This window comes from Gobio gobio (assembly GCF_949357685.1).
Source record: "Gobio gobio genome assembly, chromosome: 22".
In the NCBI taxonomy this organism is placed as follows: Eukaryota; Metazoa; Chordata; class Actinopteri; order Cypriniformes; family Gobionidae; genus Gobio; species Gobio gobio.
The window spans coordinates 43,984,917-44,011,013 of record NC_137118.1 but is presented as its reverse complement, the minus strand read 5'-3'; the positions used below and the strand labels follow the sequence as shown (position 1 = coordinate 44,011,013).

Below are 26,097 nucleotides of genomic sequence, written 5' to 3'. Positions count from 1 at the left end.
AACCCCAACACTATAAGTGTAACTTTCTTATATATTTTCTAATATGAGTTTGTCATATTTTATTGCCATTTTATAAAGTTAAAATGTTGAAGGTGTCTGAATACATTTTGGTTTGACTGTATATAAAAGTATCATTTAAATGTGTGCATATAATATTTATATCATATATAATCACGCAATTGAATAACTTATGATTTTTTTCCAACTGTGGATCACGATCCGGTCTCGCCGGTCATACCAGTTTCAAAATTGACAGTGACTTCTCTTGTAAAACACTTTTTTTTTCATTGAAAACTCCAAATATTGCTCATTTTGAAATAAAAATGTAATGGCAACAAGCCGTTTCCTCACAAAAGTCGTTTATTTAGCGTTCCGAAGACACTTCTCCATTGACACCCACTCTCAAAATGGCCTTTTGTCTCAAATGAAAGTGTTTCACCACACAGGCCTTAAGTCATATAAATAAGGAATGCCTGTATATAACTGACTTTCTTGTGTGCTGTGATGGAGAGCTAAGACTGACACAAGTAAGTGCTTTTATTTGTAGCTTTAACAGTTTGACAATCACAAATATTTTGTTTGTGGCCTTCCTGTCAAAAGTTATTAATCCACCAATCCCACGCCAATCTATGAGAAGAAGGGTGTGGAAACCAATACAATGACTCCATACAAAGACTGACTGTGTATAACTTTCTAAAAATAAGTGGGTGGATGTGTTGGGACAGTAAAGCATGACAAAGGCCACTTGATTCTGAGCAGCGTGCATCTATTAACCAAACATCAAACGCTCCCACACAGCGGACGAGCCCTTTCACTACGTCAGTGTGATTTTGGGTTACAACACCACACCTGTGACCTGCAATAATACTGCTCACAATGTGTTTCTGCCGGGGGGAATCTCATGGAAAAAACTCGCATTTCAGCCTCAATCTAAAGAAAAAAATGTAGAAATTATATTTTGCATAAACGAAATGCAGCCTGAGTATTATTTTCGTGATAATTAAGCACATGCTCACTGTAAAAACATTTAAAAATGTTGGGTTGAAAATGGACTAACCCAGCAATTGGGTTGTTTTAAGCAAACATTTAACCCAACTGCTGGGTTAAAATAACTAAATTTCTGGGTTAGTCCAGTTTCAACCCAACTTGGGTCATTTTTTAGAGTGTAACATTTCAGATTTTTTTGTTGTTGGTTTTAATGCTATAAAAGAAAAAAGAAAAAAATATAATTTCTTTAGTTTTTTTCTCCAAGCGAAACGTGACCAGAACAGGTTTTCATGAGATTCTACAAACATAAAGTAAACCAAACCTTCCAGCGTTATCAGCACGCGCTCCTGAATCTGACATCCTCCAGCTAAAATTATACGAAAATAAAACAACAGCACTGTTTTCATATAAAAGCTCCGTTTCTAAGCAGCACTGGTGTCCTCGTGTGAGATATTAGTGAACAAACTGTAATATATTAGAGCCTCTAATGAAGCGGGAACACGAGGAAGGGCGATTATTCAAACTCCCTCATTTCCAAAGCAGCCTGTGCAACATTTCCGCCATCCGTTAAGCACTTAATACACTAACTCGAACGTCTTTGTCTACTTTCCCCTCTTGGATCGTCCTTTCCGGCCCAGTTTGCCGGAGCCGTGGGCCGAGGGCCCGGGCTGTGGGGCGGCAGGGGCCGCGGCGATGTTGATCTGACCCTCTTGGATCTCTTGCCGGGTGTCCGCAGGCATCCGATCGATCTGCTGCTGCGTCTCCAGGTAGAACATGACGTCCCGCAGCTGCTCCTGCAGCTCGCCGATCTGCCCTTCTTTATTGGCCGCCGTCTCTTGAGCCCGCCTCTCCTCCTCCTGCAGCTGCGTCTGGAGCTGCGTCTGATTGGATCGCAGGCATCGGTTCATCTCCTGCTCCTCCCGCAGCTCTTGACTGAGCTTCACCACTTTGTTATTCAGCTGGGAACATCTACACAGGAAAAAAACAGCACAAAAGAGTGTGTCAATAGTGTAGAACTAGAACAATGGCATTTTAAATATTAAAATGTTCAATAGGCATTGTAGGCAACTCAATTTACAACAATTCATACTTACACTGCAACTTTATTACTTTACAGGTGCACTATGTAACTTTTTCAGTAAAACATCCAAAAAACACTAGGCCAGTGTTATATATTTTGTTCAGTTGAGTACTTACAATATCCCAAATGTTTCCAACTATTTGTAAATCGTGAGATATTGCTATTTTAACCGAGGAACCGGGACGTGTGCGGGCGTGGCCTGTCGATGGCGTCATATCTGTGTTCCCCTCAGTTTCCGGTTTTATTTTGTAGAAACGCTGTACTCTCACTGCAGTGTGAACAAGTGTCACATCATCAACACACTCAGATGTGTCTAATATGATCAGCTGCGTTACCTCATACTCATGACCAGAAAAGCGGAAGTGGCGCCGGCGACTGTGGCATAATAAAAGTCCCGCTGCTCGCGAGGCGTGTGTTGCGTTCATCTTATTAACAATCGCTCCAGCGGTTCCTCAGCTCCACAACACTCGCTCCTGCTCTGCTTCACTACAGTAACGTTAATAATCACATCCATCAACATGATTTCTGCCCCAGTCCTATCCCGATTCTGAGGTGAAGACCACATGTCCCAAGATTCTGCGCTCAAACGTGGCGTCATCAAACTACACCTTTGTTTTGAACAGGCGATCTCTAGTGGACGGAAAAGTTACATAGTGCACCTTTAATAAAAACATTTATTAAAAAAAATTCACTGTTTAAAGGATATCTTGGATTAATTTATTCATATTAATATTATTATTATTGCTGTCAAATCGATTAATTGCAAACAATCACATCTAACCTAAAAGTATGTTTATATTAGGGCTGGGCAAATTAACGCGTTAACGCGGGCGATTAATTTTTTCAGCTTAACGCATTAAAAATATTTAACGCAAATAACGCAGCGTCCGTTTTTATATCCATTTTTGCTTAGCGTTACATGATCATCACGCTCTTATTCATGTAAATGCTTCCAAGCGTGACAAGACACAAGCGAACGCGTTGTATGTCAATGTCCTGTGTGTGTGTGTGTGTGTGTGTGTGTGTGTGTCAGTGTCCTGTCTGTGTGGATGCGTCTCATGTCAGCTAATCAAGGGACACTGACACACACACACACACACACACACACACACACACTTGACGCATAGATAGACTCGCGTCAGTTTCCTGCTCACATCGAGTTCTCTTTTGCTCTTGAACAAACAATAAAACAGAGGATTTTTGAGTATTCTCATATTAGAGTCTTAAATTAGTTAAATAACGTCTTAAATGAACTTAAAGAGTTGTGAGGAAATGAGATGCGCGGGACAGCGTGTGAGATGCGCGGCTGTTCTTAAAGTGACAGGAGCACTGATGATGATGTCATTAATGTTCATCAAAGAACAACGGGAACAGAGAAAATTGTAGCTTTAATGATTTATATTTCATTTATTATTTATGCATTTAAGAAAGGTGTTTGATAACTATTACATTTCTGTATATGTATAACAGGGAAGGCCATGGGTAAATATAACATTTATTATTTTGGGTTTATGTAAAGATTGTTTTAAATTAAAAGTTGTTTTTTTAAAGCCTAATAAATGTTGAAATTGGGAGCTTTCAGTTATACTGTAATGTAACTTCATTAATGTTTCATAGAGACATCAGTGATACTGGCCTTCATTCATAAAAAGATGCAATTACAACACATATTTAAAAAATGCTGTCTTTAAATTGTTTATACATTAATTTGGAGAGTAATTGAAATTATTACAATATCAAAATATTAAAAAACTTAATATTAAAAACTTGCGATTAATCGCGATTAATTACAGGAAAAAAATGCGATTAATTAGTTATTTTTTTTAATCGATGCCCAGGACTAGTTTATATATATATTAACTTTTTTAATTTACAAACTTTAATGTTGCAATTAATTGCGATTAATCAGTTTGACAGCACTAATTATTATTATAAGAAACATTCATTTAAGTAACCAGTATTTTGGAACGTTTTATTGTAGTATCATTGACATTTTTTGAATTAGTTTTTAATTTTATATTTTCTTTTGTCACCTTGATTTAAAAAAAAAGTTTTAGTAACTGTAGTATTTTTTTCTAATAATTTATGTATTTTTGTGATTATTTATTTTAAGTGTCTATACGTTTTTTTATATATATATATATATTTCAGTTTTAGTTATTATGGTACATAAAGTTAAACTAAATGAAAATAAGAAACGTTGCCCTGACAACTAGATGTAATAAAATAAAAGAATTCAGTTAAAGTTTATTTTATTTCAAGTAATGAAAGTTCTTTATGGTTTTAGTTAAATATATAACTATGTTGTAAAGAGACCTAAATGTTTCGCATGATAATGATGTAAGTGAAGTTCATCTGAAGGATAAAGTAAACTCTACTTCTTCTCGATGGACTGTTTTTCTTTGATGAGTTCGTTCAGTTTCCGCTCCAAACTGTCACACTTGTCGATCGTCTCCTTGAACTTGGCCTTCATGTTGTTGATCTAAAAGACACACACACACACACACCACACACATAGAGGAGCTGCTTCACTGGAGTTAGAGTAGATGATGATGATCTTAAACAATGCTCATTCTGGACTTGTTGTAAAGGTCCGGTTCTCACCTCCTCCGCTGTGTCTTTCTCCAGATGAACTATTTTATTCTCCCAGTAAATGCGCTGAGAATCCAGCTGGCTGGTTAATAAATATGAATACTATCGGGGGGGAAAGGTATTAAAAAACATTATAATAGAAGGTGACGGAAGACTATCTAACACAATCCAACTTTCCACACACACATGTATTATGGGGCGTAAAGGTTTTTATACTGTACAAACTGTATATTCTGTCTCCTTACACTAAACCTACCCATCACACACAACTACAGGCATTTTTTAAGCCATTTGGTTTACATAGACACAGGAAGTGTCCTCATAAACCATGTTTACATTATAATACCCTTGTCATTACACACATTTGTGTCCTCATAAATCATAATATAAAAGAACACACACACACACACACACACAGACCTCGAGCTGCAGCGCATCGATCTTCTCATCCTGACACGTGTCGCCTTCACACTCGTACTGCACCATCTTCCCGTCTGTTTTACTGGCCACAAGCCGGTGAACGTAGTTATCTGATCGATACAAAGACAGAGAATATTCAGAAACCATTTTGTTGACAATGACATGCAAATTGTTTCAAATATAAAAAAATTACCCCATTTAAACAGGATTTAAATCAACACGAAACAACATTCAATGCATTTCACTTCCATATTTTGACATTTTCAGTGAAATATTCAACTATTATGCCCTTTTTCAAAGTCTTGATTTAGTTTTGGTCTCTACTAGAGCAGGTTTTCCTGCTTGAATGTTGATTATTTCCCCCATATTCTCCATTGTTGCGGCTCCTCTCTTCCCAGTCTGTCAGTAACGCTCTGTTTAGTTCCCGTCTCTAAGAAGCCCCTCCTTCTGAAAAGCACACTGTGCTCTGATTGGTCAGCTGGAGCAGTGTGTTGTGATTGGCCAAGCGCTTCGAGCGTGTTTGGGAAATGCCCCGCTCCTCACCATAACCGCCAGTCTCAACACACTACAAACTAACTCAATCAGGCCCCGCCCCTTTATTCTATATTGTGACGTGTTCGTTTCCGGAAGAAAACTCAAGACTACAATGGAGGCGTTTCAGGGAGTTCAGAAACTCTAACACTGATATAGAGAAGAACGTTGGAATAATGTGCTCAAACAGCAACATTTTTATCCCGTTATGCAAGTAAAAAATTATTTAAAAATGTAAAATCTAATTCTAGTTGCAGATGGCTCTGGCTAAACTAACTGGACGAGTGTTTAAGGTTGTAAAATAACTGTAATTTTCAAACATGTGACTACACATCAATTGAATACTGTATTATTGACTTTTGATTCTCTGGCATCTTTACTCCTGATCCAGGAAATCACACACCTCCGGCGTAGTCCCAGACCCTGTGATTGGTCAGTTGCATGGCGTAAGTGTGCTGCGTTTCCTCAAAGTGCTTGTAGGCATGACGACTAATGTAGCGTCCGCAGCCGATGTGACCGCAGATGAGACAGATCCACAGATTCTATGAGAGATCAGCAAATATAATACAAGCAGGGTTATTATCGTTAACTAAAACTATCAAAAACATTTATGTACATTTGAAATCAAGATGAAATATACATATTAGAAAATGTTAAATGTTGCCTTGGCAATAAACAGAAATAAGTTGAAGTTGAAGCACTACAATTATTAACTGGAAATAAATAAAAACTAAAATTGAAATAAAAATAAATGAAACCTAAACAGCAATGTTTACAGGGTTCCCACAGGGTCTTAAAAAATCGTACATTTCAAAATCTAAATTTTAGGCCTTAAATTCACTACAGTATTGAGTTTTAGGTCTTAAATAATTCTAAACCTAAAATTCTTATTCCTAAAATTCTTAGGTCTTAATTTTCCCACATTCATGTAACTTCATTGAAATCCGAGCAGCGCTTTAGAGTGTGTGTGTGTGTGTGTGTGCGTGTGTGTGTGTGTGTGTTTTATATCTGGGGTGTTGTAGTTCTTTGTTTCGCTAGTCCAAATATAGTTAGCTGTATTACAACTACCAACATGCATCTTATATTGCAGCCGCTTTCGTGTTATTGGCGCCACAGACACATCAAATGGATTTCATTCTTCAGCTTCCAGTTCCGCGATTGTGAAAGGCGAATCTTTCTCACCTGCCATCTCGCATAATGACCAAATAAAAGTATGATTATGTCTTTTTTATTGCGTGATATAGGTCTTAAAATTAATTCATAATGGTCTTAAAAAGGTCTAAAAAAATCTTACATTTGACTTGGTGAAACTTAAAAATAAATAAATAAAAACTAATAAAATGACAAAAGCACATAACGAAAAAAACACTAACACTTAAAACTATACAAATAAAAGATACTTCAACATATTAATACAACTATAATAAAAGTAAAATAAAAACTAAAATAACACAACGTTCATCTGTATGTGCAAGATAGACTGCAATTAACAACTAGTTTGATAATCAATTAATATGACTGTTCATTTGATTTTAAAAAAATCTCATTTTTATTTTCAGTATTTTATATATTTTTTTAAATGTTTGTAACACATTACAATAAGGTTTCATTTGTTAACACATAATGAACAATACTTCTAATGCATTTATTAATCAATGTAAATTTCTACACTTATTTATGAACACGTTTTATTAGTTAATGCAGTGATATAATCGCTCCCTGTTAGTTCATAAAAGTTAATGCATGAGAGCTTATAGTAAAGTGTTACCAAAATGTTAATCCATCCGTACAGTGTGCAAATATGACTGTTGGTTTTATGCATTATATGCAAAAAAGGTTCAAATATAAACATCACATTCTAAAACTTGCGCAATGACTAAACTTATATATTATATTACGTTTATGCCTCATTACAACAGTCCCTTTATATTTACTGCCGTCATAAAAATACAACAACTGTAGCATTTTAAACATGCCTTTAAAGGATTAGTTCACTTTTAAATAAACTTTTGCTGATAATTTACTCACCCCCATGTCATCCAAGATGTCCATGTCTTTCTTTCTGGAGTCGAAAAGAAATTAAGGTTTTGGATGAAAACAGTCCAGGGTTTTTCTCCATATAATGGACTTCAATGGGCTCCAAACGGATCAAGGTCCAAATGACAGTTTCAGTGCAGCTTCAAAGGGCTTTAAACGATACCAGACGATGAATAAGGGTCTTATCTAGCAAAACGATCAGTTTCTGCGAGAAACCGAGCAGTATTTATGCTATTATTTTACCTCTTAACAGACGAACGTGATCATCTCTGAGCTCCGCCATTACTTCCGGCAAGTAAGGTCAAATATGAGCCTGGTCATAGATATATCGATAGTAGATGCCTCATTCTACTGATCCATGCAGTCGCTAATGAGGCATCTACGTATACATCTATGACCACGATCAAATTTGACCTTACTTGCCGGAAGTTATGGCGGAGCTCAGAGATGATCACGCTCGTCTGAAAAGAGGTAAAATAATAGCATAAATACTGCTCGGTTTCTCGCAGAAACTGATCGTTTCGCTAGATAAGACCCTTATTCATCGTCTGGTATCGTTTAAAGCCCTTTGAAGCTGCACTGAAACTGTCATTTGGACCTTGAACCATTTGGAGCCCATTGAAGTGCATTATATGGAGAAAAACCCTGGAATGTTTTCATCCAAAACCTTAATTTCTTTTCGACTGCAGAAAGAAAGACATGGACATCTTGGATGACATGGGGGTGAGTAAATTATAAGCAAAAGTTTATTTAAAAGTGAACTAATCCTTTAATGTTCAACAAAATGCATATTTAACACAAATTGTGAGTATCGTATGAGTGCAGATCATTCTGTGTGTCCTATATTTCAAATCCGCTTCGACCACAGAAACGTGTTATTCACTACTGGCGGATGTTTTCCTGTTTGTGTGATTTAATCAATAAAATGTGAAAGCTTTGTTACCTCTTGCACTCCACACTCAAAACACTTGTTTTCCTCCACGGGTTCAGGAGTCTGGCAGTATCTGCACACTGGACACCTGCAGAAGAAGTGCACGGTTAGTGCTCGTAAACAAGCCTTCAAAAAGACCTTTCCCTTTATTCAGAAATGTCTCTGATTTATTGGTGCACGTAATATTCAAGAACCATATTTAATAGGGCTGGCCATAGACACGAATGTCAGGGTTCGATCAAATTTTAATTTTGATTCAATGCAAAATTAATTTGGATATATTTCAGGTACAGTACATGTCTCAATCTCTTCCAACTAATGCGGTAAACTATACAGGGAAATGTCAGTTGGTGCGTTACTTTATTTATTATAACATGATATATTACATAGGATGTTATATATTATATCATAAAGGTTCAAATTAACAGCCGCTTTGTATACAAACATTTAAATTACACATAAGGCAGTTTATATAATAACTTTTTAAGCTCTTAAACCCTCATGAGCTGAGGTGCCCCTCTCGCAGTCTATGGTCGCTTCCAGTGAACATAAACTTCTGTTCACTGTTCTTTTTTATAAATACTTATAGTATTTGTATTAAATCTATATTCATTGAGTTGAATCGAGAATCAAAAATCGAATCGAGATTATTAAAGTATTTCTGATTCGGATTCTTTTGCAAGTCTACAGTTTTGACTTATTTTCTGTGTTCCGAGTGTGTTTTTATACTTTTCTAGCATCACTCATTTAAATGGGAAGCTTTTTATATCTTGTATGTTATACCTTTTGTACTCTTCTGTCATTGTATCCATCGTTTTTATTGTTAACAAACGAACCACATCCATCCCCCGCACTTTTGAAAAGCTTGCTACGCCCATTCCCACTATAAGAGTTATGTTTTCCCTTCGCTGAAGATCCATCAATTCCACGAAACCACTCCCATGTTTTCCTGGCGGTATTATTTTGCTTCTGTTCTTCGAATAGTGCTAACAACTGAATTCCAAGAATACAAGTTCCAAACCAAATTTTTGTACCCGATCAACTTTGCTGTTAACGGCACACTTTGTAGAATATATATATACACACACACACACACACACACACACACACACACATACACACACACACACACACACACACACACACACACACGCTGGTTATATAATTAGAATATCATCAAAAAGTTTATTTATTTCACTAATTCCATTCAAAAAGTGAAACTTGTATATTATATTCATTCATTACACACAGACTGATATATTTCAAATGTTTATTTCTTTTAATTTTGATTATTATAACTGCCAACTAAGGAAAATCCCAAATCCAGTATCTCAGAAAATTAGAATATTGAGAGAAGGTTCAATATTGAAGACACCTGGTGCCACACTCTAATCAGCTAATGCAGGGGTTTTCAAACGGGGGTCCGGGGACCCTCAGGGGTCCTCCAGAAGGTTCTAAGGGGTCCCCAGAAAATTTCAGAGAATAAAAAGACAAAGCAAAAATTGATAAAATCTACTCTGTTTCATTTCTAAATGTTTCTCTCCTTTCTTGCCGTATACATACTTTCTAGAATTGTATATTTAGGGCCAGAGCACCGATGGTGTGAGGAGCCTATTGGAATTTCTCAGTCTATTATTCTACTTCTCCCAAATTAATCACATTTTTGAGGGCCTAAACACGCTCGAAAACTCACAAAACTTTGCACATGCGTCAGAAGTGGCGACAATTTACGTCTGTTATGGGATTCAGAATTAGGCGTGGCAAAATGGCTCGATAGTGCCACCTACAAAATTTCAACGAAGTGCCCCTCCCGCTACGTTTCACGTACAGGTATGGAATTCGGTAGACACATGCAACAGCCCAATACCTACAAAAAAGCTGAAAACCAACAGGAAGAGAGTTATTTTTTTATTTTTTTGCAAAATTGTTGCAAATTTTGCCATTTCCAGACATTGTACATTAATCAACTCCGCCTAGAAATTTAACCAGATCATCATCATATTTGGTCAGTCTAATCTAAAGGCCTTTGCGATGTTACATTGCGAAGCTCTTGAGTTTTCCCTGAAGGGCGTGTCCGTGGCGGCCTTACAAAGTCTGATGTTTCGCCATGAACAGGAAGTTGTTGTAACTCGGACATACAATTTCCGATCTGCCCCAAACTTCACACATGTTTTATTAGAGTCCTGGCCTGAACACATCTATATGACGGTATTCAGTTATAGTCAAAGCGCCACCTGCTGGCAGCAGGAAGTGTGGCACATTGAAGTGACTTTGCCATTTTTCTTCTATATTTACCCACTTAAATGCATGTCGCCCACATTCACCGGGTGGCGGTGCGGGTGCGAGGGCCCTTTCATCGCTGCTTGCAGCTTTAATTGCTTTGTATCTTTCTAAGTTTTGCTCACTATAGTCCCCTTTATCTCGCTCACTGGGGTTGTATGGCAGTATTCTTAACGCAGTACGTAAACAGCTTACATACATTTATTGTGAAAGTTGCTTATACAAATAATTTTTTATTGAAAATGTTCTTCTTCAGGTTTATAAATCCAACATTATGTAGTATAGTATTATTATAGTATAGCCAATTTCTGTTGGGAAACAATATGTTGTATTTATAATGCCATACTTACTATTTATCTAATGGTTTAAATGTTTTTTCTTACATAAAAATAGATGTATTTTAGGAAGGGGGTCCCTCATAAAGGTTCATCATATTTGGGGGTCCTTGGCATCATAAAGTTTGAAAACCCCTGAGCTAATGAACTCAAAACACCTGCAAAGGCCTTTAAATGGTCTCTCAGTCTAGTTTTGAAGGCCAGTGTTTCCCAACCGGCGAGAGCAGGGGTGCCGTGTAAAAGTCCTTCAAATATATATATATATATAATTTTTTTTTTATTTATTTTTTTTTATAATAATTCTCTCTTTGTAAACTTTGTTCAATGCATGCGAGTGCTGCCGTATGTTCGAATATGACCAGTCATTTTCGCCGTCATCAGCCGGGTGTAGTGCCAGAAGACGCGAATGAGAAGTTGCGGGTGCTGTGAGAAAATTTGTCTCTGTGCACTCATCCGAAAGCGCGCACACGTCTCACAGCGCGCAAATATTGAGTTCTCTTTCAAGTCTTACTCTTGAACGGACAAACTTGCACAAAAATTATGTCAACATGTCCATCTTGAGTATTCTAGCAGACATAGTCTGTATATGCCTTAAGTAAACTTTATACAGTCGAGAAAGACGACGCATATCCGTGCATTAGGTCTTAAGGCCAATTTATACTTCTGCGTCGAGTGTACGTCGTAGGCTGTGTGATGCGCGCGTACCCTACGACATACCCTGACGCGCACCTCTCCAAAAATGTAACAACGCATCAATTCTACGCGGACCGCAAGCGCTGTGATTGGTCTGCCAGAACCCCTCCCTCAGGTCAATATATAAATAAATAAATCTGCAATAGGAGTGTGTGTTTCCAGAAATGGGGATGATAGTTTCATCCTTACATCTGCTATATAACACAATATTTTGTAGTGTATAGATTCTTTATGTTAGTGAATAAAAACAAAGACCCAGGCTATAAATCTCCACCTCCAACATCCTCGCACGCAATATAGCCTACTAGCCGGGACAACTTCTTTATGTGTACAGATGTGACGTAATGACGCAAAGACATGCTTGAATTTCCCATGGAAATCCACCAGTACCACTGGAATTAAAAACATTATTACAAGCTTACCGTTGTGAATCAAGCTAAGATAAGCAGATAGTATTGAACACTAGCTGGTTATGTACTTGCTCAAATTTACTTTTAACCCAAAAAAGTTTTTGGTTATAAATTCAGTTTTGAAAGTGTGTTACTCAGGCCCTGTGTGCTCTAGCACCCTGCAGACAGTTTGGGCTGTTTCCACTAGATTCCAGAAAATACTGGAAAAAAGATTTTTGTCTGCATCATGTTGTATGCAAGATTTATTCAAATGGATCTGAATGGAGGAATATCTAGTGGAAACAGCCCAAACTGTCTGCAGGGTGCTAGAGCTAGACTTACACACTTTCAAAACTGAATTTATAACCAAAAAGCGCCTCTTTTTGGGGGGGGGTTATTACAGCTCAGACAACATATACTTACATGTTTATCACTTTTAGCAGTGTTTTATGTAACTTCAAAGGGTTTCCTGTAAAATGACACCAAAATTGTGTATTTAGAGACCACTGTATGGGGGTATGGGAAGCTTTTCAATTCGGGTAGAACAAATCCAGGCGGGAATATCCCCAAAAATGGTCCCAGAGCATAAGAAGTTAATGATATAATTGTTTCTTCAAAAACATTTTAAAACCTGTTTAAATTATGCATTTATTCAAACATGCAGGCCAAAAGTGATGTTTTTAATGACCCTACACAGCAAAATATGAGGAAAATGTTTTATATTTTTTAAATATTTTAAATATGAGGGAAGAACAAAACACAAACTTGGTCTACAACATAATCAGTTATTAATATTGCGTTGGTTCTCTCTTGTTCATAATTTCTTTGTATGATAGCCTGGCCAAAAATGATGTTGCACTATTTAACATGGATCATCATTGCGTTATCATGAATAAAACAATTGACTCCAAGCACAACTAAACATAATGAATATGTAATAAAAGTAAAGCTTATTGTGATATATTTGTTTTGTCCATTCATCAACTGAAAACAGCATAGACTAATAGACTAAAAGGATTCTTAGGATTAAAGAATAAATATTGGTTCATCAAAATGAGAATCATCAGTTAATCCATACAGTCAACCTAGCCCTAATATTTCATATATTTATGTGTAACAGTTTAGGTTAGGAGTCTGTTCACATCACTAACTCATTGTAAGAGCATTGGTAATAGTGATGCATGCATTAGTAAACATCACTAATAATATCTTGACCTACAATTCATGCACAATCAAAATCCCGAAGAATAAAATAAAAGTCCCACCCTACATAATTTCCCTCTGAGTATCATTTCACTCAGAAATACGCCGGTTAAATGCGTCAATTCATGTAAACTCTTAAACCTGAAGCCATCCCAAACCAGCGGTTCCCATTGTGCGCATGAAATGTGACATTGTGACTTTCATCTCACAGGTCAGAGGTCAACTATGACAATTACACACACACACACACACACACACAGAGCAGCGAGAATAGAGAACTGCCCAGCAAGCTTTTATCACATGTCAATGAAGAACCAAAACGAAAAGGTTAAAAGTGACGCAGGTAAATAACAGATGAGAGCGAAATCTGAGTGTAAACACAGTGTCATGGCAGAAGAAGGTGTGGAGGAAATATGTCAAGCGTGAACAAAATAAACTGAACAAATACTCTCAAATATCTCTATAAAGTCTACCTAATTTAATACAATTATAATTTATGATAATATTTTTATTGTATCGCTGTTAACGTTTAAATTTTAAATAAAATTAAAAACATAAAATTGAGTTTAGTCAAATGTTTAATGAAGTTACTATAAAGTTTACATAATTTAATAAAATTGTAATTTATAATAATAATATTTTTATACTTAAATGGTAATATTTAAATGTAAAAGAATTTGTTTATTTTAAATAAAAATCATTAAATCTTTATTATTTACTTAAAAAAATAATTTATAACAATGTTAAAAGATTTTTTTATAACAGTGTTAACATTTAAATGTAAAATAAAATTTGAATTTTACATTAAAACATTACATTTGATTTAAGTCAAATGTCTCAAAGTTACAATAAAGTTTACTTGATTTAATAAAATAATTTATAACAATAAAAAATATAATTTTTATAACTTTTTGTTGACAATTAAATGTAAAATAAAATGTATTTTCAATAGTCAAATCTCTTAGTTACTATAAAGTTTACTTTATTATTGTTATACATTTTTTTTATTAATTAAAGATTATCTTTTATAACTTTTTGTTAACAATTAAATGCAAAAATCAAATTAAAACTGAAGTAAATTTAAGTAAAATGTCTCAAAGTTACTATAATGTTTACTTAAATTAATAAAATAATAATTTATTATAATAAAGAGTCTTTTTAATAGCCTGATGATAATTAAAATTTGATTCAAGTCATAAAACTATATTCAAAGCATTTAATTTCCATAATTTGATATCTTGTGAGTGAAATATTCAGCATTAGATAATGTAGGAAGGGACTTGATTTTATCCAGTAGGATTGAAGTTGATTCCCAACCCACACAGCCTTAGATACATCATCAACAAAACTTTTTAAAAATGTAATAAAATATATATTATATATTATATATATATATATAAAATATATATTATATATATATATATATATATATATATATATATATATATATATATATATATATATATATATATATATATATATATATATATATATATATATATATATATATATATATATATATATATATATATATATTCATATATATATAATTGTGTGAGTTGATTTGCTGTTGAATGTAAAGGCTTTGGTTGTGAATGACAGCACTCACGTTGCATCCTCCCATCTCTGCAGACACTGGCTGTGAAAGCTGTGGTTGCACAGGGTGGTCAACACGCCGTTGACGGACTCGTCCATGCGCTCCAAACACACGGTGCACTTGGGCAGCTCTGTCAGATCCATCACAGGTAAACTGGCACCCTGGGTTATAATGAAGAGTTTGAGATCATTCAAAACATTCCAGAACACTGCCACTATTGTTATGCATGTAAATCAGTGCTGGAAACATGACGTGTGTGTGTTGAAACAGAAACAACTAGTCAACAACAAAAAAGGTTAATCCCGGTCACTCAAGCAATGCACCAGCCTAAAAATGTGTTACAAGAGTTGATTTTTTTGAGGTTGAGGTTTTTGAACACTTAGGGACGGTCTCCCGGACAGGGTTTAAATTAAGCCTTCATTTAGAATAGTTATGCTTGACTTAAAATATGGCTTTCTGAAACACAGATTAAGTACAGATTACTAACACCTGGACTATGGAGTCCTGAACTAAAACAAAACCAGATTACTTTAAAACCAACTGAATTAGCATGACAGGGGTAGCCTATAAAACATGGAATGGACCAAGAAAAGCTTAAAATTACATGGAACTGAGAAGCAAACCTAAGGAAAACAATGACAGCAGAAAAAGACTTCAATCAAAAACTCTTTTAAAGCAAATAGACGGCACATCAGCTGGGGAATGTACGAAGCCCTTAAGGGACATGGTGAAGGAAAATTTGTCAATGCTTTTGCATTCTCTCACAAATGTTTTGGGTTCTCAGAGAAACTTTGCGTTTACAAAAATATTGTAGGCAAACACAAAGTTTCCTACTCTACCCATTCCGAGCAGGATTTGAACCCAGGCCTACAGCATGGAAGGCAGACGTGCTAACAAGGACGCTAGTCTCAAGAAGCCAGGGAAGTGAAGTTTATATGCACAGTTCTTTTTTATATATATATTTATTATACACACAAACACATACTTTACATATACATGTGTGTATATATTGATGTTCACTGACATATCCCAAGTAATACATGTCTTCTTTGAAACACAACGTTAATCTGAAGTTAAACTTGCCTCCTGGTAGGTTTAATTTAAGACTCAATTTAATCCTGGAGAAGGGCCGTAACCACCATAGACATTGAGCGGGACAAGTCCCCCCGAATAATTAGAAATGGCCAAATTGTCCCCCTCAATATTTGATATTCTTGATGCTGCTCAGCTGTACTCCATTACACACCGCGCTGTTTGTGGCTAGGATGACAAAATTAAAATGTTACATTTTTAGGTTGGTCTGCCTCAGCAGTCTAACAGCGCTCGTCACTGTCAGAATGAGTGAGATGGCCAATCAAATCAAAGAAGGCGGGGCTTAACTGTTAGTACGAATTCCAACGTGAATTTAGTTTTAGCAGTGCGTCGTAAGAGTAGCTAAACGTTTAATATTTGACAACTGATAAAAACGTTCAGCGACCAATAGTAATATCAAGCGATGTAAATACTTGACATTTTTACATATTAGGCCGACGAAAATATTATTAAAAAATATATATTATTTGCAAATAGTTTACTTCATAACTACAATAGTATAATAAAGAAACCTCATTATTTCCTTAAATCACTTTTAATCCTTTAATAATTGAATTCCTTTCAATAAACCAATAAAACCATTACCCTAGCAAAAAAAAAAAAAACCTTGGTCCAAAAAAACCAATGTCTAAAGCTAGGAACACACCAAACCGACGCCGACCAACTAGTAGCAATGAAAGCAGAGTAGCAGACTGCAGAGTTTGCTCACGTTGGCTCACGTCGGCAGCGTCTGGGTCCAAAGTTGCCCTGACGCTCGACATCCGACGGCCAAGTAGCACGTCCGTTCTGCGCCTGCGTAAGAGTAAAAACCTTTCCGTACCAGCTGGTGGCAGTAGTCTGGTTTCGTTATTCAAAGCGGGAAACCAGAAGAGCTACCCTGTATATCCTATATAAACAAAGCACCTCATAATCTCGCTCACCACAGACGATAACTTCTATTTTTTTTTTTTTTTCGACTTCACTGGTTCGCTAGCAGAACAGCCAATCAGAACGATCAGATGGCCTGACTGACCGACAAGCACAGACGCCGATTCAACATGTCGAATCGGCTGTAAAATAGCAGACGAGGACCAAAGGCAGCCGTCGGTGAGGAACACACCGAGAAAACTTAGTTGGCCGACGCACGAAAACTGCCCGACGGCGACCGTCGGCTTGGTGTGTTCCAGGCTTAAATGGTTGGTTCACCCAAAAATGAAATTTCTTCCATTAAATGACTCACCCCAATGTTGTTCCACACCCGTAAGACCTCCGTTCATCCTCGGAACACAGTATAAGATATTTTAGATTTAGTCCGAGGGCTTTCAGTCCTTTGAATGTAAGTGTAAGCACACTTTGCTGTCCACGTCCAGAAAGGTGATGAAAACATCATCAAAGTAGTCCATATGTGACTTCATGTGACACCGATTTAGTTTGAATCTGCGTTCACGCGCCACAGTGACGCTGCTGACGTAAGACGCTGTGACGTGTTATCTGCTATCGCACCCCTGCTATCGCACCAGATAACACGTCACAGCGTCTTACGTCAGCAGCGTCACTGTGGCGCTTGAACGCAGATTCAAACTAAACCGGAAGAGAAGACAATGCTTAATAAAGTCTTAGTTTTTGTTATTTTTGGACCAAAATGTATTGTCGACGCTTCAAAAGAGTCTAACTAACCAAATGATGTCACATATGGACTCCTTTGATGATGTTTTCATTACCTTTCTGGACGTGGACAGCAAAGTGTGCTTACACTTACATTCAAAGGGCTGAAAGCCCTCGGACTAAATCTAAAATATCTGAAACTGTGTTCCGAGGATGAACGGAGGTCTTACGGGTGTGGAACAACATTGGGGTGAGTCATTAATGGAAGAAATTTCATTTTTGGGTGAACTAACCCTTTAAGGGTGCTTTCATACCTGCCTCATTTAGTTCGGTTGAATCGCACTAGAGTTCGTTTTCCCGTTTGGTGCGGTTCGTTTGGTCAGGTGTGAAAGCAGCAATCGCACTCGGGTGCGCACCAAAGGCGGACCAAACAAGCGTAGAGAGCTCCTTGAAGAGGTGGTACGCTTTTAAACAAACTCTGGAGCGGTTCGTTTGTGGTGAGAACGTGATCCGACCTCGAACAGACCCAACTGCAAAAAGTACTGATCATTTTTGGACTAAACCAGCTGCCGTAGTCAGCTGCGCTGTGCATTATGGGATGAGGAAGTGTTTGTTGACTGTTTGCACTTTAGCATGGCAGCTCGCGGACAAACTTGGAGTAGTGAGGAGGTGCAGAACCTCATATAAATTTGGTCTGACGGCCATATTATGTCCCAACTTTCGAAAACTCACAAGAACAGTGCGATCTTCGCTTGAAGTGACGAGCGATGTCGCGGTCACCGTTTGCAGTGCATTAGAGCGTTGTTTTCAAGCCGCATCCGCACTTCATTAAAGAAAAGTATTGTTTGCATATTGTGGTGTATACAAACAATGTAATAGATTATGGCCAGGGACAAAACCAGCCCGCGCAGTCGCAGTTTAGGAAATACGCCATGGCCAATGAGTGATGTGGATGTTGTCATGTGTCTGCATTTTGGTTTGTTTTAGCTGGTTCGGACCTAAGCAATCAGTGTGGTGTGAAAAGCAACCAAAAAAGCTGAAAAATGCTACAATGTATAATTGTTTGCCCTTGGTTCGGACCAAATGAACCGAACTAGAGATGTGAAAGCACCCAAAGACATGGTTACGGTCTTGTGTACTAACAGCTGTAGTCTTCCTCCAGGAAATCAGTTTATTAAACTCTGGATTAGACTAAGTCTAGGACTATTTAAAACCACGACAGAGAAAGCAGATTTCTGTTAATCTGGTTTAAAAGGCCATTTTAGTCCAGGACTAGGCTTAATCTCTGTCCGGGAAACCGCACAGTTGTTCCAATCACAATAGTTGCTTGCTTTAGTAAACACCGCTAACTAACGCACCTCTTCGGATTTGATGACTTCCGCCCTCTCCACATAGACCAACTGACAGACCGCATCCTCAATGGAGTTGAACTGACGGCCGTTGCTTGTGGTGTAGAAGCTGTCGGCATCGGCCTAAAGAAATGAAAAAACACAACGAAACTCATGAAACTCTGAACATCGAACAAACATCAACAAAATAATTAGCATGAGGTGATTTTGCAAATCATGTGGAAAAATGTGTCTACAGTCAGAAATGACTGGCAAACTTTAAAGTAAATAATTTTATTTAAAAAAACTCATCTTGGATAATTAAAATTACATCTTTAAACGTTTTATTTCTGTGAAAATAATTTCATCATGCCTTAAAATAGCTTGAATGTCACTACACCCTTGCTTCATTTAGTAAATGTGGAACCATGAATATGCTAATTATCCCCACCTCCACTCACTCACTGTAGTAAACGCTACACGACGGAGAGAGGAAAAACTGGTTTAATTCAGCCATACATGTTTGAACCAGAAAAAAATTCAAAAGAAGAAGTGCAAGAGTAAATTATACAGGCTTGTCTACAAGTCGATGCATCAGAATGGTAATATGTTTTATGTATCGCTCTCTACAATGTCAGACATTTTTAGCCAAAGCATTTTTAATTAGCACTTCTCTGAGGGCACGTTTGGACTGTGTTCAGCGCAAGTTAAACATGTCAGCTGTGTGGACACTAGCTCTGGACTGACAATATTACTTTCTCGATTTTAATCGGTAATATATGATTTCTTATATTTTGACGCTCTTTATTCCAGCGTGACTAAGCCGCCTCAGTTCAAGCGGCAGCACAGATCTATCTCCTCATCTCATCTCCTCTTTACTACTAGTTACAGCACGAAATAAACATGGATGAACACCAGAAGGTATGTTGAAAACTAAAGTACATTACAATTTACGGAAATGAATTAATCTGATGTAATCACTCAATCAGTGTTTCAACTGAGGAAAGACGTCAATAAAACAGCTTCTAGGCTATACACTTAATGTTAAATTTACCTCGAGAAATCTATTCGATGTCCATAAACGTATTAGTTAGTACAAAAATAACTCTAGAGAAGAGCATTTTGCTAAATATATGCACTGTATTACATATTGATTATATTTTAGCTTAACCTGTTAATGAGTGGTTCATTGTTTATTTCATTATTCATTAAATCTGTCAATTAAAGATATTACAGTTTATTGTCATTTAAATATTTATATTTCATCAAAAAACTGGAATAGAAATGATACTTAGAAAACTGCCTTATTTGCCATTTAAATATTTTAACTCAATTTTGTGTATTATTAAATAAGTTTGATTAATTAATTGATTACTAATTTATTATTAATTTTCAGTTTTGGTTTATGCATCCCAAATGCATCCTGAATTTTCGTTTCGGTGCATGACGGATTCATTTGCACATGGTTTGTCTCATAATAGCATATTAAAAACGCCACATAGACATATAAACAACATTAAAAACAGGGGCTCTCTAACAGAAAATTCCTTAAAGGGATAGTTCACCCAAAAATGAAAATTCTGTCATCATTTACTCGCCCTCAAGTTGTTCCAAACCTGTATGAGTTTCTTTGTTCTGCTGAACACAAAAGAAGATATTTTGAAGAATGTTTGTAATAAAGCAGATTGACTACCATAGTAGGGAAAGAAATACTATGGTAGTCAATGGTTTCTCTATCTGCTTTATTACAAACATTCTTCAAAATATCTTCTTTTGTGTTCAGCAGAACAAAGAAACTCATACAGGTTTGGAACAACTTGAGGGCGAGTAAAGAATGACAGAATTTGCATTTTTGGGTGAACTATCCCCTTTAAATTCACTAATGCAATTAGTGAGGTTTAGCTGAGGACTTTTCAAATCCTGTTCAAACAAATGAGTATGATAGACAGAACAATGGATAGATGGATAGACAGACAGATGTGGTTAACTCACCTGACTCCTGAACTTGACCAACACCATGTACTGGTTGGGCGTGGAGTCTCGGATAATCTTCATGTGCTCCATGACGTCATTGAAGGGAGCCACAAACCTCATGAGGTCATGGCTGGTCATGGTGGTCGGCACTGTGAGGACACACAGCATCGCACTGCGTCTCACGTCCTCTGTGAGGGACGTCATCTTACTGTCCACACAACATCAGGCAAAACCAAGTCAACACTGCAACAAAGTGTCTATTGTGTCTATTATTAGTCTATTATTTACACTTATACAAAACAATTTTTTTGGCTGAGTACCATAGTACATCACATTGAGGTACCATGTAAATAATATGGTCTTTATCAAAGAACAGTAGTATTAGTATTAGCATAGATAGACAGATAGAATGACAGACAGACAGAGAGATAGAACGACTAATAGAATGATAGACATACAGACTGATAGAATGACAGACAGATAGAACAACTGATAGAACGACAGAGAGAGATAGAACAATTGATAGAATGATAGATCGAACGACAGATAGACAGATAGAACAACCGATAGAAAGACTGATAGAACGACAGACAGATAGAACAACTGATAGAACGATAGATAGAAAGACTGATAGAACGAAAGATAGAAAGACTGATAGAACGAAAGACAGAACAACAGACAGACTGATAGAACGATAGACAGAACGACAGACCGACTAATAGAGCGACTGACAGAACGACAGACAGATAGAACGACAGACAGACAGATAGAACGACTGATAGAATGATAGATAGTACGACAGACTGATAGAATGATAGATAGAACAACTGATAGAACGACAGACAGACTGATAAACGACTGATAGAACGATTGATAGAACGATAGACAGAACAACAGACTAATAGAGCGACTGACAGATCAACAGACAGAACAAACTGACAGACTGATAGAACGACTGATAGAATGATAGATAGAACAACAGACAGAACGACTGATAGAATGACTGACAGAACAACAGACAGATCGAACTGACAGACTGATAGAACGACTGATAGAATGATAGATAGAACAACAGACAAAACGACTGACAGAACGACAGACAGACTGATAGAAAGATAGACAGACTGATAGAAAGATAGACAGAATGACTGACAGAACGACTGACAGACTGATAGAACGACTGACAGAACAACAAACAGACTGACAGAACGACTGAAAGAGAGACTGACAGAACGACAGACAGACTGATATAACGACTGATAGAGCAACTGACAGACTGATAGAATGACAGACAGAACAACAAACAGACTGATCGAACGACTGACAGAATGACAGACAGCCTGATAGAGCAACTGAAAGACTGATAGAACGACAGACAGAACAACAAACAGACTGATAGAACGACTGATAGAACAACAGACTGACAGAACGACTGATAGACAGAAAGAACGACTGATAGATCGACTGACAGACTGATAGAATGACTGATAAAACAACTGATAGAGCGACTGACAGAACGACTGATAGAATGATAGATAGAATGACTGATAGAGCGACTGATAGAACGATAGGCCGATAGAACGACTGATAGAATGACTGACAGAACGACAGACAGACTGATAGAACGACTGACAGACTGATAGAGCGACTGACAGACTGATAGAGCGACTGATAGAACGACAGATAGAACAACTGACAGAACGACTGACAGAACAACAGACAGACTGATAGAACAACAGATAGAACGACTGATAGAACGATAGACTGATAGAACGACTGACAGAACGACTGACAGACTGATAAACGACTGATAGAACGATTGATAGAACGATAGACAGAACAACAGACTAATAGAGCGACTGACAGATCAACAGACAGAACAAACTGACAGACTGATAGAACGACTGATAGAATGATAGATAGAACAACAGACAGAACGACTGATAGAATGACTGACAGAACAACAGACAGATCGAACTGACAGACTGATAGAGCGACTGATAGAACGATAGGCCGATAGAACGACTGATAGACTGACAGAACGACAGACAGACTGATAGAACGACTGACAGACTGATAGAGCGACTGACAGACTGATAGAGCGACTGATAGAACGACAGACAGACTGACAGAACGACAGACAGACTGATAGAACAACAGATAGAACGACTGATAGAATGATAGACTGATAGAACGACAGATAGAACGACTGACAGACTGATAGAACAATAGATAGAACGACTGATAGAACGATAGACTGATAGAACGACAGATAGAACGACTGACAGACTGATAGAACAATAGATAGAACGACTGATAGAACGATAGACTGATAGAACGACAGACAGACTGACAGAACGACTGATAAAGCGACTGACAGACTGATAGAACGACAGACAGACTGATAGAACGACTGACAGAACGATAGACTGATAGAACGACAGATAGAACGACTGACAGACTGATAGAACAATAGATAGAACGACTGATAGAACGATAGACTGATAGAACGACAGACAGACTGACAGACTGATAAAGCGACTGACAGACTGATAGAACAACAGACAGATAGATTGACTGATAGAATGATAGAGAGAGAGAGAGAGAGACTGACTTAGTTTTGTAGAGGTGCATGATGCCGTGGACGATCTCCACCGAGGGGTTTCCGCTGAAGAAGGAGATCTGATCGGGCAGCTGTTTAGAGGGAGAGTCTGGGGTCGAGCTCAGGTCCGTTTGATCTTTGGCATCTTCGCTTGCGTCTCCTGTGGACTTCAGATCTTCTTTCCCTTCCTCAGCTCCTGCTGTACAAAACACAGTCAGTCCCTCATCACTGGCCCACTGCTGTTAAACGGACACTGATGCCCACCTGCGCTGGGCTGGAAGGTCTCGATCACCATGTCGCTCATGACCCGGCTGCCCAGGTGCTGGTGGAGGAGGGCCGACCGCTCCAGGTCCGTCTTGCCGTCCAGCGCCACTCTGGCGGAGACCAGCGCTTTCTCTCTCATCTCGTCCTCTGACATCTCTGTGACTGTGGGACGCAGGAGACACCAGTCAAACCAGCAGCGGCCTCAACATAAAGCCCTCAAAGAGATTCTAGAACCAGCTCAAACACACTGAGTGTGTGAATGCGCCCCGCTCTCGGTGACACTTCATTCTGATGCATCATGGGATAAAGATGATCAGGATATTCAGCATCACGTCTCATGCATCTCAGGTATCTGTGATCTGTACTATAGACAGGTTATGATTATACTTTTATCTCACACTGTATTTGTTTAGTTATCCTGTTTGTGCTAATGAATCGTCTCAATGCTGTGTTTAACTTTTGTTTATCGAGCCCTGTAACCTTGGGTCCCAGAAATATATAAAATATTCATAATTATAATTCATGGCTGGGTGGATGGAGGAAAGACGGACAGAATGACTGATAGATAGATAGATAGATAGATAGATAGATAGATAGATAGATAGATAGATAGATAGATAGATAGATAGATAGATAGATAGATAGATAGATAGATAGAATGACGGATGGATGGATGGATGGATGGATGGATGGATGGATGGATGGATGGATGGATGGATGGATGGATGGATGGATGGATGGATGGATGGATGGATGGATGGATGGATGGATGGATGGATGGATAGATAGATAGATAGATAGATAGATAGATAGATAGATAGATAGATAGATAGATGGATGGATGGAATGACAGATAGATGGATGGAATGACAGATAGATAGATAGATAGATAGATAGATAGATAGATAGATAGATAGATAGATAGATAGATAGATAGATAGATAGATAGATAGATAGATAGATAGATGGAATGACAGATGGATGGATGGATGGATGGATGGATGGATGGATGGATGGATGGATGGATGGATGGATGGAATGACAGATGGATGGAATGACAGATAGATGGATAGATAGATAGATAGATAGATAGATAGATAGATAGATAGATAGATAGATAGATAGATAGATAGATAGATAGATAGATAGATAGATAGATAGATAGATAGATAGATAGATAGATAGATAGATAGATAGATGGATGGATGGATGGATGGATGGATGGATGGATGGATGGATGGATGGATGGATGGATGGATGGAGTAATATTTGATTACCCTTATCAGATGGTTACATTTGATACCATGCCACGTATGTCACTTTAAGAACAATAATATTTACATTGCGTTTTAAAGTACTTGTCAGATTACTGTGGTAACGTGTTATATGTCCAAAAACATGGTAATACCCTTTTGTATACAGCCATGATGACATGTGAGTATAGTGTATGAATATAGGCATCATTCAGTGCTACGGTAAACAAAGTAAGTGTCAGTTATATACAAGTAAACGAGTGAAACTCACCGGCGCAGTATTGAAAGCCCTGCGGGGAGTCAGACTGATCCGCGAGCTCGAGTCTGATCACGACCAGAGACACACTCATGTGTTCAGAGGTTCAGCTCCTCCACGGCCAGACACACTGATAATAACAACACGAGCTCAATACTACAGGGCATTGGGCACGACACGGGCTTAAACGCAAGGTCTGACCCGTATTAACGGCGTTTCGTCGGAACTATATGCCATAAACGCTGAATTAAATTATGCTTTATTATTAGAACGATAAACGCCTGAAAACAACAATGACGTTTGAGAACGAAAGATAAATTACTGCGTTACTTCCGGGGGCAAGAGGGACATTTCAAAACAAAAGCCCTTCGATAATAATTGATAATAATTTATAATAAGAGACAGACACGGTTTATATAATTTATATACATTTTTATGTCATAAATAATGGTATCTTTATGCTAATGTTTGAGAACGAAAGATAGATTACTGCGTTACTTACGGGGGCAAGATGATAATTTCAAAACAAAAGCCCTTAGATAACAGCCACGGTTTGTGAATAATATAATGGTAATATCATTTTAAATGCGTCATATATTATGGTATGTTTATGATTATGTTGCAATTATTATAATGAATATAATTATTATATTCATTATTTTTTCAAA

At 37.4% G+C, this 26,097-nt stretch overlaps 2 protein-coding genes across 3 annotated transcripts; one reads left to right on the top strand and one right to left on the bottom strand.

The window, feature by feature from the left end:
• Positions 1-344: 344 nt before the first annotated feature.
• Positions 345-25,754, bottom strand: brap (BRCA1 associated protein). 2 transcript variants are annotated; one of them, XM_079805089.1, is made up of 12 exons: positions 25,445-25,754; positions 23,921-24,082; positions 23,669-23,855; positions 21,073-21,262; positions 19,111-19,224; positions 15,089-15,237; positions 8,592-8,667; positions 6,015-6,153; positions 5,081-5,190; positions 4,673-4,762; positions 4,447-4,550; positions 345-1,956 (listed from the first exon to the last, which is right to left on the bottom strand). In XM_079805089.1, the coding sequence occupies exons 1-12, from the start codon at positions 25,521-25,523 to the stop codon at positions 1,590-1,592; spliced, it is 1,767 nt and encodes a 588-aa protein (XP_079661215.1). In that variant the 5' UTR covers positions 25,524-25,754; the 3' UTR covers positions 345-1,589. The 2 variants fall into 2 exon arrangements, with proteins under 2 accessions (XP_079661215.1, XP_079661216.1); XM_079805090.1 differs by having other exon boundaries at positions 346-1,956; positions 23,669-23,852.
• LOC307119137 (uncharacterized protein) lies at positions 22,003-23,035 on the top strand (the record flags this gene model as incomplete). The annotated part of the gene is made up of 3 exons (XM_079805216.1): positions 22,003-22,077; positions 22,710-22,777; positions 22,966-23,035. Coding segments are annotated over 3 exons (213 nt in total), but the record flags the coding sequence as incomplete, so codon positions are not given.
• Positions 25,755-26,097: the final 343 nt, after the last annotated feature.

Bases quoted from the DNA above. Each gene is read 5' to 3' on its own strand.
- brap (XM_079805089.1), bottom strand. From the start codon at position 25,523: ATGAGTGTGTCTCTGGTCGTGATCAGACTCGAGCTCGCGGATCAGTCT. The intron at 6,154-8,591 runs GTAACAAAGCTT...GATCTCTCATAG, and splicing joins TTGAGTGTGGAGTGCAAGAG to AATCTGTGGATCTGTCTCAT. The intron at 5,191-6,014 runs GTGTGTGATTTC...TGTATCGATCAG, and splicing joins GGTCTGGGACTACGCCGGAG to ATAACTACGTTCACCGGCTT.